The 20,042-nt window shown below is 56.6% G+C and overlaps 2 protein-coding genes across 2 annotated transcripts; both read left to right on the plus strand.

Moving 5' to 3' along the window:
- Positions 1-2,829: 2,829 nt before the first annotated feature.
- QBC33DRAFT_575876 (iron transport multicopper oxidase FET3) lies at positions 2,830-4,720 on the plus strand (the record flags this gene model as incomplete). The annotated part of the gene is made up of 5 exons (XM_060430863.1): positions 2,830-3,168; positions 3,236-3,260; positions 3,325-3,445; positions 3,507-4,076; positions 4,153-4,720. The coding sequence occupies 5 exons, from the start codon at positions 2,830-2,832 to the stop codon at positions 4,718-4,720; spliced, it is 1,623 nt and encodes a 540-aa protein (XP_060287182.1).
- A 6,930-nt stretch (positions 4,721-11,650) lies between these two features.
- Positions 11,651-18,796, plus strand: QBC33DRAFT_224559 (ketoacyl-synt-domain-containing protein). Its single transcript, XM_060422795.1, has 6 exons — positions 11,651-12,092; positions 12,180-12,471; positions 12,567-13,561; positions 13,630-14,235; positions 14,298-18,558; positions 18,622-18,796. The coding sequence occupies exons 1-6, from the start codon at positions 11,800-11,802 to the stop codon at positions 18,661-18,663; spliced, it is 6,489 nt and encodes a 2,162-aa protein (XP_060287183.1). The 5' UTR covers positions 11,651-11,799; the 3' UTR covers positions 18,664-18,796.
- The last annotated feature ends 1,246 nt before the right edge of the window (positions 18,797-20,042 follow it).

Here is a 20,042-nt window from a genome sequence, read left to right on the forward strand (position 1 = left end):
GAAAAAAGAAGGTGAGCCGTCTCTTCCGAAACCGGTTCAAGTAATGCCACGCTGACAATGTTGGCAATTGTAGACAAGCTCAGAAGCCAGCATATTCAATTTTGCTTTTGATGCAATCGACTTCATAACCATAGGTGTCAGAAGATTAGCCAAGCTTCCCGTTCCTTACTCGCACGGCAGCCTGACCGTATTCGCGGGAACGGGATCCTGGGGTTGGAGGTGAGCACAAGCATGCTTACAGGCATATGCCATGTATGTAAGCCGCTCATCCAACAGCAGGGCTGACGCCCTAGAAGGTCACCGCTTTTTGCAATCGTCCAGACCGATGGCGATTAGCCTCGCTCGCAGAGATCAGGCAGCGAATGGACTCGCACGACAGGGAAGGTGAAGCAGGTTGACCTACGTCCATTCTGGCCAGAAAGCGACCCATTGATCGGCATCTCGTATTATTAGACTGCAAGTTCCTGTGAAAATATTGGTTGCATTTGGCGAAGGAGCAGCCACTGCGGGACGCGTTCGTCCTGGTTGGGCCGTTGGGGGATTTCCTTCTTCCCGGATGTGCTCGGAACGGTCGTGGCGTGTTGTATTCCCGAATAACTTGGCTTCAAGATGCCGGCTTGCAGCGAAAAATTGGACTCGGCCGCCGAAGACACAGGCGACAACGCACCGAGTGGCTCCACGTAAGAATGTCCCCGGGCAACCAAGGTGACGAGAGTCAGCCCAAGGGCTCAAAACCGAGTCCTCGCAGGGAAGAAGCAATGATGTCACACGGCCGGCAGCCAGCTGAAGGAACAATCGCCGTGAGTGGGCGATAACGATGCATGCCGTTTTCGGGGCTTGTGTAACCCCTGCCGGGTGGCTTTGGGGGGGGGGGGGGGCGGCGCTCCAATATTTCCAGCTCCGAAAGTCTCTAGACTCCCATACTGCTCGACCATGCTATCAGCCCCGATAGATGCCCGGCGCTGTTGGAAATTAGTGCAGAATTGGGCAGAGGCCAGGGATACGGTCGCCCGATCCGATGCCTTGCCGATGGACGGTGTACGTCGAAGCGCAGACAGGGGGTCGGGCTAGCTTAGGCCGATCTTGTGCACTAGCGCGGACCAGGCCACGCTCCACATTGGTTCTTCGGATGCAGAAATGTGGCGCCGATCCCAGTAAGCCGCATTGCTATTTCCGGCATTCCCATTACCGGGGCCCGCATACCCGCGACCTTCTTTCAACCTCACCTCACCTCTCCCGTTGTGTACGACTTTACAGCGCGCTTCCAACGGCAGCCCAGATTCTGATTTTGACAAATAGGTTGATGACGCAAGCCACAGGAGTATGCAGTTAACGTGAGAAGAAGTTGCTTGTTTTGTATGCATTGTACAGCTGTCGATCCTTTCGAATCCTGGGATTTGACAACCTGGGAGACAAATGGCATCTCGCACCTCGCACCTCGCACCTCGGTATCTACATACATGGCCGCCAACATTCCAATAGTTCCTTTGCCTGCAGTCTGTTCAATGATAAGCTCTCGGCTCTGCTGGGACTCATTTTATGAGACAGTTGCTGGGTTGCAAACGTGGTCCACTAGTTCGGCTGTCAGTATCAGAGCGAAGTCGCTAGTGCCATGGACTCGGTTCATAGGACCACTCCGAGCTAATGGATTCCACCAGGACAAGGTAATAAGGGGAAATAATTGGGCGCTATTTTCCAATGCGGTCATCTCAGACACCGCCTTGTGCCCCTCACTGCCGACTAGGGCCTTCCTCGTCTTTTATTTTTCTATTTTGAGATGTTGGCGTTGCAGCTTCTATTCTCGCATGCCTAGAGCGGCCGTATTGCTGGTACGACCTCTGTTAACCATTGGATTGGGAAGATATCGGGGCTGTGGATCATCATGGCTAGGCTTTGCTACCACGTGGTGCTTGTCCAAACTGGGTCTGAGCAGCCACTGGGCAACAAAGTCAGGGTCGTTATGATCCCCATTATGTCAATAATTCCCCCCTGCCAAGCTTCGTCACATCTAAGCAGTTGGGTGAGTATGAAGCTCCTTCTGGAATCATTGAACGAATATGAAATCTTGCCACGGCGTCTTTCTTTCTCTTTCCCCCCGTTTCCCCCGGTTCCCCCTTTTCCCCTTATTTCCCCTTTTGGCCCACCGTTCATCGCGGACATATTTCTACCCCCTGCACAGCACTACCTCATCGCGAGGGCTGATGGTTAGCTCCAGGGTCTGGCACACCAACATGAGTAGCCATGTATCTCGGCGGTGCAGATGAGGCTGCGTCCGTGTCTCGGAGGATAGGATGCGGCGAACCTCTAGTGGGCCTTCTCGCGTGGGTGCGCTACCCTACCTTAGCTGGTCTATCCCAGTCGCTGTACTGGCAAAGAGCGAGGTAATAGCCAATACAAATGGCCTGTTTGGGCAATAGGCACACACTTGCGAGCAGCTCACGCGACGGAGTTCCGGCCTGCAGCCACTCAATACCAAGCCTCGCACCCAATAGCTCGTTTCTGGATCTAGTGTCGGGTCTCGTTTCTAGAGCGCAGCGTCCTGTCATCTCAGCTCTGGTGCCTTGGCTCGGTAGGCTTGGCAATGTTCAACAGGGCGCATATTCCAGCCTCGGGTCCCCTTTCATAGCATCGCCTTCTGCACTCGCTATAACAGATGACGATCCCCCTCTCCCACCTTCAGGCCAGAGACAGAACGGTATCTCTCGTTTGACTTGGTGTGCGTTTATCCCTGGCTTTGATGTGTCGTCGCTTCTCTCATTGCTACCTTTTGCTTCTTCACGCCTTGGATTAGATCTCCGTCGCCCTCTACCGAGATCGCGGTTCGAAACGATGCTGACCTCAACCTCCCTTTCGCTCTTGCTACTGTCTGTGGCTTCCATATCCGTGGCCAAGACGGTCAGCTACAACTGGGATGTCTCATGGGTTAGAGCTGCGCCCGATGGCTTCGCCAGGCCCGTCATCGGTATCAATGGAAAATGGCCCTGCCCGCCTATCATCGTCGACGCCGGAGATACAGTCGTCGTCAACTTGAACAACCATCTCGGCAATGAGACCACCGGTCTTCATTTCCACGGTATCGACCAGATAAACACCGCGGACATGGACGGACCTAGTGGTGTCACCCAGTGCCCCGTCCCTCCCGGTTCATCCGTCACTTACAGCTTTGTGGTATGCTGTTCTGGGTTCAACAGTCCAGGGGCGAGCTTCAAGCTGACAAGGTCTCCAATAACAACAGGCCGATTCTCCAGGAACATATTGGTGTAGGCTTGCTCTGTCCTTAGTCTGGCAAAACTGGGTGTGTGTTGACCATGGACGCAACTGCAGATCATTCCCATAACATGGGCCAATACCCCGATGGCCTCCGTGGCCCGTTAATCGTGCACGATCCCAACGATCCATACAAGGGGCAATACGACGAGGAAGTGATTCTTACCATCTCCGACTGGTAAGGCTTCGAATTCATGGATGAGGTCTGACAAGGACATCGCACTCTGACAGCAGTGAAGGTATCATAGCGAATCCATCTTCCTTGTCCGGAACATGCTACAGCCAAACAACACCATCTTCCTCCCTCCGTTTCCGGATACGATCCTTGTGAACGAGGGGGGAGATGGCAAGATCAACTTTGTCAAGGGCAAGAACTACCGCATCCGCATCATCAGCTTCAGTGCTTTCGCATCGGCCTTCCTCCACTTTGACTCTCACACGATGCAAGTCATTATGAACGATGGCTCGTATGTTCAGCAGACGCAGGCATACCAGCTGCGTATATCTCCTGCGCAGCGGTATGATGTCCTCATTTCTGCCATTGACCGGGACAACCGGAATTATCCGTACCTTGTGTCTTTGGATATCAACAGGGACTACACGAAGCCGGACCCTGTCTTCCCACATAATTTCACCGGTCAACTGGTGATGGATCCTAACAAGCCGTTTACCACTGACGTAGTCAGTGTCTGGAGACCGGTTGACGATGCGCACTTTCAACCCCTTGATGGAGTGGCAAGGTATGAGCCAGTGACTACAACCATCGTGTTAGACTTTGAGTTCTGTTTCGACAAGAACGGCATTCCTCGGTATGTCCTTCAACTTTCCTTGACTACCTACATCTCAGAGCAATCTCGCGTGCCGCCTCCCGCTAACAGGTCCCAGCGCCTGCTTCAACGGCAAGCCCTATATCCCTCAGAAGGTGCCCACACTCTACACGGCGGCAACCACGGGAGATTCCAACACCAACCCTGCAGTCTACGGCGACGTGAACCCTTTCGTTGTCTCCTATGGCGAGGTTGTCCAGATTGTGGTCAACAACAAGGACCCAGCCATCCACCCCTTCCACATGCACGGACACCAATTCCAGGTCCTGGACAGGCCACACAGCGATACCGGCATCTGGCCAGGCCGGGGCTCCGGCAACGCGCAGCCGCCCAGACGCGACGTGGTCCACGTGATGGCCAACTCGTATGCCGTGCTCCGGTTCCGGGCCACCAACCCGGGCGTCTTCCTCTTCCACTGCCACATCGAGTGGCACGTCGAGATGGGCCTGACCGCGACCATCATCGAGGCCCCCGAGAAGCTCCGCGGCCTCGCCTTCCCGGCCGACCACATCAACAACTGCCAGATCCAGAGCATCCCCTTCTCCGGGAACGCCGGGGGCAACACGGCCAACTTCACCAACTTCTCCGGCTTCAACACGGACCCGGACCCGGTTTATAACGGGTGAGTGACGGCCCCCCCTTCTTTTCCCGAGTTTGACCATTCTTCGGTCTTCAGAACCTCACCACTGACTCGTCTTCTTTCTTTCTCCAAAAAACAGCGCCCTGTATTTCGCCCCTCCCACCCGGCCCCGCGTCGTGAGGAAGCATCTGTAGCCGTAGGCTTCCTTGCAAGCCAACCAACCAACCGGCCTGCCCTCGTGTGGAGACGTGCATTTCCTTCCCTCCCTTCCTTTCTCTTCTAACTGGCATGCCCAAGGCGGGGGAAGCATTGACCTTGTCTATTTTTTTTTCTCTCTCGCTTCGCTTCGCGGCTCTTGGGGTGCATTTCTTTCGCCCAGCTTTTCTGCTGGTTTTTCCCCCCTCCTCTATGGTCTGGACTGCTGTAAGTGTAGACTGGATGGGGGGTTTGGGTGGTTTGGTGAGCAGTAACGTTAATGAAATGGGAATGATTTTGTGTGCCTGATGTTAAATGGTGCATGAAGAAACGAGGGTATGCAGAAATGAATTGCAAAAAGGAGGCGTGGGGGGGATTGGGGTGGTGTGCTTGGGGTAATTTGAGGCTCGTGTATATGTGTATATGTCAGCTATGTCTCGCTGGGAATAAAACGAGTGTGAGACATCTGTGAATCTGGTGCAAATATATGAGTCTTGAACCGACTGATGACTTTGTGCCAAGCAACGTAAGGTATGCTGAATATGCCAGGTTTGTGGGTTATGGTCGGCCACTTTGCCAGACGGGGGACGATAGATCGGGAGAATGGTGATGCATTCGTGGGAAGGGGGACCACGGGCGAGGACCACCCAGCCCGCGCTACCACCTAGGCGGCAAGAGCCAAAAGAGTGAACGAGGCTGACTGTTGGTGTCGATGGGATATAGAATATGGCATGGGAGTGGCGTGGGTGTCATAAACAACTGGGTGTTTGCACGGCAAAGGCAAAATAACCAGTCGTATCGAAAGACATCAGGAAAGAATATTCATAACTAACGCGAGAAACTTCGAGTAGGTAGAGAGAGAGAAGGATCAACGATAAGGACAACAAGAAACCACATGGTGCGGTGTGCGTCACCCGGTCGATATATATCATGTATGGTACTGTGCATTGGCGGGTTTCCGCTCAAACCCACAAGGGAAACTATCACCTCCAAGATGGAATCTAGAAGAAAAAAATACACTTCCCCCTTTCTCTTCGCCATCCTCCTCCTCCACATTTCAAAAGCAACTACGCCCGCCGGCATTGGGTGGTGCCCCAAAAAACCGCTCAAACTTACGCAATATGCCGCGCTGGCTCTACATCCCAGCCACAGAAAACAGGGTCTTCGAGCAGCGGGCCCCCGGTCAGGGCCTCAACCACGACCATCGCTGGTTGGGCACGGGTGTGCGGCGGTTGCTTGGCTATGGGTAGGCAGGTTAGGCGGAGGTTGGGATGGCTGGCGACCACTGTCTCGCTCGCTCCCGACGCAGACTTGACACGGAGCGGTGCATGTTCCAGGCCGCAGGAAAAGAGGGCGACTCCAAATTTCCTTGGAGGACTCTGAATAATGCTGTGCCCTCTATTTTCTACCCTTTCTATAGCTATCCTTTTCCCTTATCATCTCTTTCTTCTCCTACTGCCGTGAGATGGCCGCCGCGGGCGGGCGGTACTATACCTATATCCCTGTGTTGACTAACGGCACCGACCCAGAGACGGAGAGGTGGTCCCAAGGTTCCACTGTAGACGTTGTGCCGTCCAAAAAATAAGGGGGGAAACAGTTGTCACTCCCTTTATTCTACTCGCGGGGAGGGAGTGCAGGGTTACATGTCACTGGGGCAGGAAAGGGACGCCATCGTACGAGGTCCAAGACTGGGGCGGGGTCTAAGCCCCTGTCCTGAAGAGGTCATCGGCGGGAGAGCCGGATCGCCCAGTACGGGGGCCCGGATGCCAGTCTCATGCCGAGTCCCGCATCCCTAGCGGCTGAGGCTGGACTTGGGGGATGGATGGATGGATGGATGGATGTCTGCGCCCCCCTTCCCCACCCCCCAAGGGCGTGCCGTCTTAGGTAGGCTGTGGAATGGGACCGGAGATGGGTGGTACGCTGTGTCGAGGTGCTCGTGGACAACATCACCGTGCATTGTCCGCGGCTACGCAAATTGCTGGTTGGGAAGAGGTGAGGGCGGTCACGGAGTGAGCACGGGAGATGGACTAGTCTCGGCTGTAGGGCCATATCTGTACGCCCTATTTCTGGGGGATGCGTGAACTATTTATCTCGTAGTCAGGCCGGAGATGTTGGTTGCCTGCGCAAGGTACAAGTGTGGTTAATTGTCTGGTCGGGAAATGAGTGGACCGCGATGCAGTGACGGGGGCCTAATACTACGCCGCAGATGAGGCGGCGAGAAGGGTTCCCGCATCGCCTGATCTAGGCGTGGCCGGGCGGGCGATTTTGGTGGACAACTCCTTCCTAACCTCTTCCGTTTGGTTGTGATGGCAACTGGGTCTACCCCTGTGTGATTGCGCTGAAGACTGCATTTTGCGATTTCACGAATTCACGACATGGGATTCGACAAAAAGGGGCTAGATGTTATCACGTTACATTCACAGGGAATAGTAGCACCTCAGGACGGACGGATCTTGACAAAGTCGTGTCAGCCTGCATTACTTTGGCTCCTTTTCCTTGGCAAAAGTGTAACATGCGTGATGATTGGGTGATGGCAGGGAGGCAGGAGTCGAGAAGACCTGATCAAGCGTGTCCACACGCTATAAAAGGGGAGTGGAACGGGTTGGCATATAGGCAGTAGCAGAGGTTAGATCCACTGGAGTTGAGGCCGGGTAGGTGCGTTAGCTTGAATGCGTTCATGGCTGGCAGAAACTTGACTCGCCCCGTATGCATCACCGACGCTGAACCTAACTCCTTTCCAAAGCTGAGCCGCTGAGGCGTGAGCTGATTACAACGTAAAGGGAGCAGCCAAATCAAACCACTCGTAGACATGTCTTCTGCCTGCGGTTGCTTAGGTGATACTGACATAACGATGTGGCTCTTCGCTCAGGATGACGAAATGAGGCTCTTCTTCGGCGGGATAGGTAGGCCAATAAGAGTAAAAACCCACATCTATCTACGCCATACACTGTAGTAGTAGGTTCCGTACTTCCAGGTCATTGACGTGACCTCGGACATGATCCGTGCTGTCTCCGGTTAGAGATATCAGAGATACTGAAGATATTGTCAGCATTTACCACGCCCACCCTGGCCCCCAGGGCAAGGCAGCTCGATAAGGAGTGCTTATGAGGGATTGAATATCCTGTTCGCCACGTGGACGAGCGAGGGTTTCGCCATGATTCCCAGCCCAATGGAATAAGCACCGAGTCATACATGTTGAAATCATCACATTCTCACTAGGCGGGCTGGGCACAGCATAGAACTGGAAGGAACGACAGGGAAACCATGCTCCGGGGCTACATTCTAGCTGCTGTGGTTCCAGTGGAGATCCGAGGACCTGGCGCCGCCGGAGAAGGACTGCGTCCCCTGCTGTGTGGATGTCGTCCATGACCGGGGCCAACCTTGGTCCACAGCTCCCAGCCCAAAGGGGCTGTGACCGTGCTGGAAGGCTGAAGGGGCGCCCTTGATCACATGCGATCGCCAAGGACAAAAAGGGTACCGCAATACGAGAGACTCGTCTAGCTCGTGTAGCGTACCAGGGGAGACGAAAACCCGCCCCGGGAAGCAGAAGGCCCGGGGGCCGCAGCTCTATTTGGCTCAATTACAAAAAATCCATGTGCCCCGATCCAGCGATATCGGTTCAGAGGTTCTCGATCGAGGCTTGCTACGAAGAGCACGGCGTGAGGGTGAGTCCACTCCGCCACTTGCGGGACTCGGAGGGGCCGAGATGCGGTAAGAGTACCGGATGTCCGGCGCTGGGGCTTGGGTTGTTGAGGCTAGATTGCCGTATCAGCTCCAGAGAAAGTCACCATTACTGCGGTTTCGACGCAGGTCAGACCCCGGTCTAGCTCTTCTGGACAATCATGGCTTATGTTTTACAAACCTAAAGGTTCGCCTCGAGATCCAACAAGATATGCCTGGATTTGGAATTGCTTGGCCGATCTAAACCCGGTCTGGTCCCAGAGGATCCGACTGTGCTTTGACGTGGGCATGATGTGCAGGCATGTCACAGCGAGTGTCCGGGCCAATACAGAGCCCAAAGAGAACGATCCTGGTATTCTGGTATGAGCGAGCAGGGATGATGGAGAGGGAGGAGAGGCTTAGTCAGATGACTGTCTGGCGACTTTGGCCGGCTGAGGCTGGTGAGACGGGTGGTGGCGTCGTGGTCTAGAATATCGTCAACCGGGGTTCGCCGCATCCATCTAGGGACCTACTGGAGCACATTGGATCTCGACCATCCGGGACCGGGACTGATCTTGATCTCGTGGAAAGGCCAGCCCAGAATGCAAGATCAGGGAATGTGGGTCGTTCCTAATGCGGATTGTATGAGGTGAGGGACCCCTTAATAGCGTCTGGCAACATGGACAGCAACACAGCAGCAAGACCAGCTGGCTACCGGCTGTCACAGCATAGATACCATTTCCGCGCGGGCCGGATTACATGTTCTCTCCCACGGCGGATAGTCTCCAGCGGATTAGCAATTTGTGCAGATTTCCCCTTACCCACAACCATTGCTGAAGGTCTCTGTCACGGCGGTATTACGAGCCAATGACGCTTAGTTTTACCAAGAGCGAACATCCTTTGCGTCTACGGGGTTTGATGTTCGACGTCAACACCTCCACCTCGGTTCCCGACTGCTGTCAGCAACGATGCTGGCCTGCAGGGACGTGGCCACATGTCTGCTGCAGGATAGAGGGTTCGCAATCTGAGCTCGGAACAGGATATGAGCTCCTCCGGCAGCAACGGCATCAGAATGAGGCAGGCGGCGCCGTCACCGTAGGACGAGCATAGGGGAGTACGAAGCGCAGTCATCCAATATTGACTCCGTCCCATGGGATGGGCGAGCCCTTGGGGGGTTGCTGTTTTCATATTGGCACGCCCCCTCAGCCGCGGACACTTGCACATACTGCAAAGTATGTACGCATCTATGTACACACGTACACATGTACACATGTACTATTCCCTCATAGACCTCTTGTGCTACGGGGGGCTCGGCTGAACGGCCAAATTGGCGTCGTGTGCCTGGCAGTCCGCAGTGCGGGCGCGACACAAATAAACCTGCCTAGGCGGTATATGAACTCCCACAACCTGGTAAACCGGCCAAGCGGTCATGGATCATGCGGGGGGATAGCGGCCGGTAGTACTGGGGAACCCGCGATTGGCGACTGGTAATCATGGTTTAATCCGTCGCCTGCGGCCCTGCTATCAAGCCGCCTGCCTGCTCCCAGCTCGTCCCAGACATTGCCCCAGCCATCGTATGGAATGAACACGGCCCCCGGCCCGCTGGGAGGGAGGGGGTGGCCCTTCTGCTTGGCCTCGGATGGGGTGGCTTGAAGGAGAGGGAGGGCTTTGTTCCCCCCACTGATCAACGGCCACATTCCATCTTGCTTCCCTGGTCCACCCCTCGGCACCATGCATGCCACGATTTTGACAGAGCAGATCGGGATCGAACGGATGGGAGCAAGCAGGCCTGCCCAACGCGCCGGATCCCATCTCCTGGCCCTACGCTAGCCCTTAACGGGAAGACGCGGGCATTTTTAAAGTTGTCAGTTTAAGAGATCATCCTTAACTTCCTGGCCAGTCGTTCTGGCGGGCCAGCCGCAAGGTTGGCCCCCCCTTGCATTGCCGTGACTTTCCAATGAGACAAGCCCAAGTCAAGTGGCTTGCTTATGGGATGGCGAGTTAAAGCGGGCGCCCGTGCAGCCGCTTTGGATGAGGCTCAGCACACCTCTTCTAGTCTAGCAACAGACGACATCCGTTCGCTCGCCTGCCTGCGCTGTTCCCTCAGCCAACTCCGTCCAGACAAGAGACGATCGAAAGTAGTCGAGCTGCGAATCTCGTCTCAGAAATGACAAGATTTCTTGAGTTTGCGGCTAAATCCATTTTCAATTGGCTGATGACCGGGGCGAACCGCGTCCTGAAGCAATTTCAAGGGCCTCTGTGGTGCGCATATGCTCGGCCTCCCCCACGAACCCCCCGAAAAGTCCGGAGACCAGAGAGTCAACCGTGACCCACAACTCAAGCCCTCCAGGAGCAAACTGGATCACCTACGATGGGAAAATGCGCCGGACTCTTCCAATTGCAGAAGCCGAGGTCTTTTTTTCCTCTCGCGAAGGGGTGTCAGTACCCCCATAGGCGTGCAAGTTGGTTTGTCTCTGTATCAGACATGCCGTCATCTTGCTCAACGGCCTAGGAAGGCAAATGGAGTTTTCGTGGTCCCCGTCCAGATCAAGACTTGCTGACCTCATGAAGTCCGTTGTGTATGGTGTATTTCCAATCTCGACGGTTTCGAATGACTTCATCCCATCCCAGAAGGAGGGGGGGGGGGGTGCCTGGTCTGAGGGCTCTCCGAATCTTGGGTAGCTCCTTGGGATAAGCTTTTTGGCCCAACCCTGTTAGCGTATGCTGATGGGCGGTTCCTTGGGAGGATGTCCGGACGCAGTTAATAATCAACATGCCACTTTGCTTGCAAGTTCCCGGTTACATGGCAGGGGCGGCCTTCGAACACATCCCCTGCGCGTATCGCAAGCCATGCAATTCCCGACTCGCGGTACATGGCTCCCCTCCCTCGTTCCCTCCTATGGGCGTGGACCACTCTAAAAGCGGAAACTCGATGATTATCTCTCATGGCTCCTCGGTGACCGAAGGCTAGCAGCACCGGACTGTTCTCCACCGGTAAAAAAGGACGGAGGGATGGAGGGGGTGAGGGTACAATGCCGTCGCACACTTGATCCGCACACTCCCTCGAGATGAGGATCCCAAGTTCCCGGAGATAGTACATCTCACATGAGAGACAATGCCGGGCGGAAGGGCCTGAGGTGCGTATTTTTGGCTCATGTAGCGCCATGCGCTGCCCCTGTTCATATATATAAAGTCGAGAGACAGTCTCCCCCTAGACCATACCATCTGGGTTAACCATACAACGGGGATATATGTCGACAACAACCCAAAATGGCTGACAAGTTGACATTTCTCCTCTTCGGAGACCAGTCACTTGACACGCATGGGTTCCTGGCCGATTTCTTCCGCCGAGGAAATCAGGGCTATCTAGCAAAGGGCTTCATCGAGCAAGCTTCTCAGGCGTTGAGGAACGAAGTCGAGGGCCTGGCGAAACTGGAACGTTCAAAGCTGCCCACCTTCCGTAACCTACAGCAGCTGAACGAGCGGTATCATGCCCAGAAACTCAAGCACCCCGGAGTTGACGGCGCTCTGCTCTGCGTCTCGCAGTTGGCGCATTATATCGAGTATGTTCTTCTGTCAAAACCTCCGTTGTGGGAACCTACGCCGTAGAGGGGCGAGGAGGTTGTGGATCGATACTGACTATCGACCAGCCATGCAGAGAAGAACCACGAGGATGTCACGAGCCATGATCAGACCTATCTTGTTGGTCTCTGCTCGGGGCTTTTCGCCGCCTCGGCGGTTGCCACCACCCCGTCCCTGTCGGCGCTCGTCCCAGTCGCCGTCCAGGTCGTGTTACTGGCCTTCAGGACTGGCTCATACGTCCACAACCTTGCCGAGAGGCTAAACCCAGCTTTTGAAAAATCCGAAAGTTGGACGCACATCTATGCTGGCATCGGAAAGGCCGAGGTCTCGAAGTTGCTTGAGGATTTCCATCAGAAGAATGTGAGACTACATCGGAGCCCAACTGGTTGTCGGGGGTGGAGAGAGATACAGATCCTCCCCCATATGTTCTTGACTGCCCTGCTAATCCGAACCAGGGGATCCCAACTGCCAGCCGCGCATATGTAAGCGCAACATCCGTCAACAGTATCGCCATCTCCGGACCGCCCACGACATTGAAAGCCTTGTCGAGTAGCGGGGTCATCCCGCATAGGCCAACATCGATTCCGGTCTACGGCCCGTACCATGCCGCCCACCTCCACTACGACAGCGACCTCGAGAAGATACTCCGTCTTGACGACGAAAAGTTCCTCGACTCCATCGTCGCTACCAAGCCGCGGTCCGCCGTCTTGTCGTGTGCCACCGGTACCAGGTTCACCGAAACCGAGACGCTGCCATTGCTCAAGGCTGTCGTCTTCGAAATCCTGAACGAGACGTTGGTGTTCAACAACGTCCTCGATGGGTGTCTCAGCCTCGCACGCAACTTCCAGGGAGACAGGTGCCTGATTCTCTCGCTCGGCCCTACACAGAATGCCGCCACCCTCGCCAACCTCATACAATCACAAACGCATCTCGAGGTCACCCTTCGGAAGCCTCAGCCAATCAGTGAACACAGTATCTCATCCGCCATTGGAAACCACGGGTCGAGAGGGCGAGCCAAGTTGGCCATTGTTGGCATGGCTGGGCGGTTCCCGGACGCTGCTACCCACGAGAAGCTGTGGGAGTTGCTCTCAAAGGGTCTCGACGTCCACCGCGTCGTCCCCAAGGACCGGTTCAATGTGGAGACGCACGTTGACCCCAGCGGCAGGATTATGAACACCAGCCATACCCCGTACGGTTGCTGGATTGAGAATCCAGGCCTCTTTGACCCGCGCTTCTTCAACATGTCTCCTCGCGAGGCGTATCAGACAGACCCGATGCAGAGGATGGCACTGGCAACGGCCTATGAAGCTCTCGAGATGTCTGGCTATGTCCCCAACAGGACGCCGTCCACAAAACTCGATAGGGTGGGCACCTTCTACGGCCAGACGTCGGACGACTGGCGCGAGATCAACGCCGCCCAGGAGGTGGACACCTACTTCATTACAGGAGGGTAAGCAGATAACCCCATTATTTTCTTGGGAAACGGGATGCTAACTACTCACTCTCTCCCTTCAACAGTGTCCGCGCTTTCGGGCCCGGAAGGATCAATTACCACTTTGGCTTCTCAGGGCCGAGTCTCAACATCGACACGGCCTGCTCGTCCAGTGCTGCGGCGATGAACGTCGCATGTTCCGCCCTGTGGGCTCGTGACTGCGACACGGCCATCGTGGGTGGTCTCTCATGCATGACGAACCCCGACATTTTCTCCGGCCTCAGCCGTGGACAGTTCCTCTCCAAGAAGGGGCCCTGCGCCACCTTCGACAACGAGGCTGATGGCTACTGTCGGGGCGACGGCTGTGCCTCGGTCATTGTCAAGCGTCTCGAGGATGCGATTGCAGACAAGGACAACGTCCTAGCTGTCATCCTCGGCACGGCGACCAACCATTCCGCCGATGCCATCTCAATCACCCATCCTCACGGCCCGACACAGTCGATACTGTCCACCTCTATCCTGGACGAGGCGGGTGTCGATCCGTTGGACGTTGATTACGTTGAGATGCACGGCACCGGAACCCAGGCCGGCGACGGGACCGAAATGAAGTCAGTGACAGATGTGTTTGCTCCCGCAAACAGGAAGCGGCCGGCGGACCGGCCGTTGTATATTGGAACGGTCAAGGCCAACGTGTAAGTCTCGATAATCAGAGCAACCCAATACCTCCGCGGCAGCCGCTAATCTTGCAATACAGTGGACACGGAGAGGCAGCTTCGGGCGTGACAGCTCTTATCAAGGTGCTGCTCATGCTGCAGAAGAACGCCATCCCGCCGCACGTCGGCATTAAGCAGGGATCTGTCATCAATAAGACGTTCCCCAAGGATCTCTCGGATCGCAATGTCAATATCGCCTTCCATATGACGCCCTTGCGCCGTTCGGATGGCAAGCCTAGACGCATCTTCGTCAACAACTTCTCCGCTGCTGGCGGCAACACGGGATTGCTGATCGAGGATGGCCCCAAGCTGAAGCCGGCTCTTGCTGATCCGCGTACGTCGCACATCGTCACCGTCACGGGAAAATCCAAGGCTGCCATGATCCGGAACGCCGAGAGGATCGTGTCCTGGATTGAGAGCAACCCCGAGACTCCGGTCTCCCATCTTGCCTACACCACGGCTGCTCGTCGCATCCAGCACTATTGGCGCATGAATGTCGCTGCCTCGAGTCTCCCCGAGGCCAAGAAGGCCATCAGCGACCGCCTCAAGGAGAACTTTGTCCCGGTCCTGCCTGAACAGCCTAAGGTGGCTCTGATGTTCACGGGGCAGGGCTCCCAGTACGCCGGCCTCGGCAAGGACTTCTACGCACACTTCTCCGTCTTCCGACAGGCCATCGACGAGTTTGACAGCATCGCTAGGATCCACGGGTTCCCATCTTTCCTGCCCTTGATCGACGGGAGCGAACCTGACGTTACCAAACTCTCTCCGGTTGTCGTCCAGTTGGGCCTGGCCTGCTTCGAGATGGCGATTGCCCGCCTGTGGGCTTCGTGGGGCATCAAGCCCTATGTTGTCCTCGGACACAGCCTTGGCGAATATCCGGCCCTCAACGTGGCAGGCGTTCTCTCCGCCAGCGACACCATCTACCTTGTCGGTGCTCGTGCGAGACTCCTCGTCAACAAGTGTACCGCGAACACCCACGCCATGCTTGCTATCCAGGGCTCCGTCGAGACGGTCATGGAGGCCGTCGGTGCCCGGGCTGCCCATGTAAACGTTGCCTGCGTCAACGGCCCTCGCGAGACCGTCCTCAGCGGCGCGGCGAGCCAGATCGCCGAGATCGCCCAGCACCTGGGCGAGACAGGCTTCAAGTGCACGCAGCTCCAGGTGCCCTTCGCCTTCCATTCCGCCCAGGTCGATTCCATACTGGACGAGTTCGAGAACATCTCCCGCTCTGTGCGCTTCATGACACCGCAGATCCCCATCATTTCACCGCTGCTTGGCAAGCTGCTCGAGAACGAGCCGATCAACCCAGAGTACCTTCGAAGACACGCCCGCGAGCCCGTCAACTTCCTCGGTGGCCTCATCTCTGCTCAGCAGACGGGCGCCATCGACGAGAAGACTGTCTGGCTTGAGGTCGGTCCTCACCCGATCTGCGCCGGCATGGTCAAGGCAGCCTTCGGGGCCTCCACCATCGCTGTGCCGACCCTCCGTCGCAAGGAAGAGTCCTACAAGACCCTCACTGCCAGTCTCTGCACTCTTCACACCGCCGGTCTCAACATCGACTTCAACGAGTTCCACCGGGACTTCAGCAAGTCGGTCCGGCTTTTGGACCTGCCCAGCTACTCCTTCGATGAGAAGACGTACTGGCTGCAATACGAGGGCGACTGGTGTCTCACCAAGAACCGTGTTGCAAAGGCCGATCCCAAGCTGCTGCTTCCTGCCAAGCCCAAGCTGTCGACGACGACAGTCCAGAAGATCATCCGAGAGGAGGTCAAGGACGACGTGGCCATCGTGGAGATCGAGTCAGACCTCTGCCAAGAACAGCTCCGCCACGCCGTCTCCGGCCACATGGTCAACGGCGCACCGCTCTGCCCGTCGTCGCTGTACGGCGACATGGCAATGACCGTCTGCGACTACGCCTACAAGCTTGTGCGCCCGGAGGCGAAGAACATCGGCTCCAACGTCGCTCACATGGAGGTGCCCAAGACTCTCATCTTCGACGACACGGCTAAGAGCCACATCCTCAGGCTCACCGTCACCGCCAACGTCAAGCTCGGATCTGCAGACCTGGTCTTCCACACTGGCGAGGGCGCCAAGAGGACCGACCACGCCACCTGCAAGGTCTACTTCAACGACGTCGAGGAGTGGCAGAACGACTTTGACCGCGTTGCCTACCTCATCAAGTCGCGCATTGACGCCCTGATGGTGGCCGAGAGGGCCGGCCAGGCCTCCAAGATTGGCCGCGGCCTTGCCTACAAGCTGTTTGGCGCCCTCGTCGACTACAACCGCCGGTACCAGGGCATGGAAGAGGTCATCCTTGACAGCGAGACCTGCGAGGCCACTGCCAAGATCCGCTTCCAGACCAAGGAGGAGGACGGCTCGTTCTTCTTCAGCCCCTATCACATCGACAGCTTGTGCCACATCTCTGGCTTCATCATCAACGGCACCGATGCGGTCGACTCGCGCGAGCAGGTCTTCATCTCTCACGGGTGGGGCTCGTTGAGGTTCACCGAGGTTCCAGACCGCAACAAGGAGTACCGCAGCTACATCCGCATGCAGCCCGTCAAGGGCAGCAAGGTCATGGCCGGCGACGCCTACGTGTTCGACGGCGACAAGATCATCGGCATGTGCGGCGACCTCAAGTTCCAGGCCATCCCACGCAAGGTCCTCAACATGGTGCTGCCCCCCCGCGGAGCCTATGCCGTTGGTGCTGCTGCTGCTCCTGCCCGGCCGGCCGCCCCGGCAGCCAAGAAGGCGAGCCCTGTCAAGGAGACCAAGATCGTCACCCCCGGCAACATCGCCAAGGTCAACCAGAAGCTCAAGAGCGTCATCTCCGAGGTCATGGACATCCTCGCCCGCGAGGTTGGCGTGGGTCACGACGAGCTTGCCGACAACATCGCCTTTACCGATCTGGGTGTCGACTCGCTGATGTCGCTGACCGTCAGCGGCAAGATCCGTGAAGAGCTCGAGCTGGACCTGAGCTCGAATGCCTTTGTCGATTTCCCGACCATCGGTTCGTTCAAGGGCTACCTTGCCCAGTTCGAGACCGCCGGCAGCAAGAAGAGCATGGACTGGAGAGACTCGGGCGATTCGAGTGGCTCCGACTCCACCCCCGAGATGGGGTCAGACTCGGACATCACAACGCCCCTCGCCGAGGATGACACTTGCTCGGTCAAGGGAGACGGCAGCAGCGCCGGCACCGACGGTCTCCAGGCCATTGTGCGCGAGACCATCGCCAGCGAGATGGGCGTCGATGTCGACGAGGTCCAGGCTGCCCCCGATCTCGCCAACCTCGGCATGGACTCGCTCATGAGCCTCTCGATCCTGGGCGCGCTCCGCGAGAAGACGGGCCTCAACATCCCGTCCGACCTCTTCGTCGCCAACCCGTCGCTCAAGGACGTCGAGAGGGCTCTCGGCATCACCACCGCGGTGAAGCGGCCGTCGGCTCCCAAGGTGGCGGCGGCGAAACCCGCACTGGCGCCGGCTGCACCTGTCCACCCCAGGATCGGTCTCGAGGAGCCCTGTCCTACCAAGCCTCCGAGGCCTGGCCACATTGTCGACAACTGGCCGCACCGGAAGGCTACCTCTCTCCTCCTCTCGGGCAATCACCGCACCGCGTCCAAGAACCTGTTCATGATTCCGGACGGCAGCGGTTCCTCCACCTCGTACGTCGAGATTGCAGAGATTGGCGGTGACTGGGCCGTCTGGGGGCTCTTCTCTCCCTTCCTCAAGACCCCCGAGGAGTACAACTGCGGCGTCTACGGCATGGCGGCCAAGTTCATCGAGGAGATGAAGCGCCGGCAGCCGGCCGGGCCCTACAGCCTGTCGGGCTGGTCGGCGGGCGGCGTGATCGCGTACGAGATCGTCGACCAGCTCACCAAGGCCGGCGAGAGGGTGGACCGGCTCATCATCATCGACGCGCCCTGCCCCGTGACCATCGAGCCGCTGCCTCAGGGCTTGCACGCGTGGTTCGCGTCCATCGGCATGCTGGGCGAGAAGGGCGACAAGATCCCGCCCTGGCTGCTCCCGCACTTCGCTGCCTCGGTCACGGCGCTCAGCAACTACGACGCCGAGCCCATCGCCAAGGACCGCTGCCCCAACGTCACGGCCATCTGGTGCGAGGACGGCGTGTGCAACCTGCCCACGGACCCGCGGCCCGAGCCCTACCCCAAGGGCCACGCGCTGTTCCTGCTCGACAACAGGTCCGACTTTGGGCCAAACAGGTGGGACGAGTACCTCGACGCCGACAAGATGTCCTTCAGGCATATGCCCGGGAACCACTTCTCCATGATGCATGGTGATCTGGTAAGTTTTTTCAGTCGGATAGACAGACAGACAGACAGACAGCCTAGCTAACACCTTTCCCAGGCGAAGCAGCTCAATGGCTTCCTCCGCGAGGCGCTCCTGTAATGAGGATGGTCTCCTGCAAGCGATGGAAGGTCTTGCCTCGCTTGGTGGCCTAGAACGGGACCCCAGTGGCCACATACCATACCATTACCATCTTAACTTTGGGTTACTCCCACCCCAATCTTGTAATCTGCCTGCCATTTGCTTGTTTTCTCCACCCCCATCCGAGGATATTTTTAATGGGTGTTCTTTATTTCAAAGAGCCCGACGGCATTCCCTCTCAGCAAGGATGAACATTCTGTTGTTTTGAAACTTAGTCCAAGGGCATATGGAACTTCATTTACATAGACCACTCTGTTTTGTTTCGTTTCGTTTTGTTCTTGTCTTAGTATCATCCACCCCGAGCTTGGCTCTCTCTTTTTTTACTATTATTATCCTTCATTCTTTCCCTTTTTTTACAAAACCTCATTTTTCAGCGGTTGGGATGTCGCCAACAAAGGATTTTATATACCTTAAAATGGACCTTTTTTTTTGTCTAATTGGTTTCCCCCCCCCCCCCCCCCTTTTCGGCTCTGTAGAAGACTGGGGGAGGGAAATGACAAATATTCAAGTCTTTACAAAACCAACCCGTTGTTGAAAAGGGTGTATTGCTTGCTGTTACTGGTGACTTGTGTGCCTGACTTGGTGCTTGAACGCATTGTTGTATGTTTCCGTCTTCGCGGCTGTATCGAGTCCCATTCGATGGGCACGCTTCGGTCCGTCGTTGAACGAAGATGCCCCGACGGCGTTGGTTTTCTTCCGCGCCCCTTTCGATACGACCACCGGACTACCTAGCATAAGGGCCGGAAACCCTGGATGACTCTGCTACCGTCGTCAGCTCCTCCCTATTTCCAAGGCCGGCTGACTCTGTCCAGCATAACTTACACATTTCAGTATCTGCAGATTGAACATGGAACCGCGTCACGGCCGCAGACCCACCCCTTATCTCAGGGAGGAACACACCTGAGGAAGCGACCTTGCAATGAAAGGGCAGGAAGTACCGATTCCTCGTCCACGCAAGCCCGAGGACAGCTCATCGGCGAGGTCCATGAGCTCGCAAGTGACGGCCATGGTATCTCCCTCTCGGTGGCCTATCTGAGTTTGTCGGCCTCGGCATGCCTCGGCATTGGAAGGCTATGAGGGGTTTTTCGTCTTCTCGCAGATTTCTTGCATCTATAATAGAGTATGGAAGGTATATTTGGAACTGCCAGTGGGTTTGACGGAAGTTGGAAGGAGAGTTTCTAATTCAGGAGAGAGGGCAAGGGCAAGGGATAATAGGGAGGAGGGGGGTGGTGGGGGGGGGGGGGGGGGGGGCGGGTATGCGGGTTGGGGTCGGGTGAGGGGGGGGGGGGGGGCGCCCAACCACAAACCCAACAAAATAAAGTCAAAAAAGAAGGCGAGTT

The sequence above is a fragment of the Phialemonium atrogriseum genome (genome assembly GCF_030411735.1).
Source record: "Phialemonium atrogriseum strain 8032-3 unplaced genomic scaffold QBC33scaffold_3, whole genome shotgun sequence".
Classification (NCBI taxonomy): domain Eukaryota; kingdom Fungi; phylum Ascomycota; class Sordariomycetes; order Cephalothecales; family Cephalothecaceae; genus Phialemonium; species Phialemonium atrogriseum.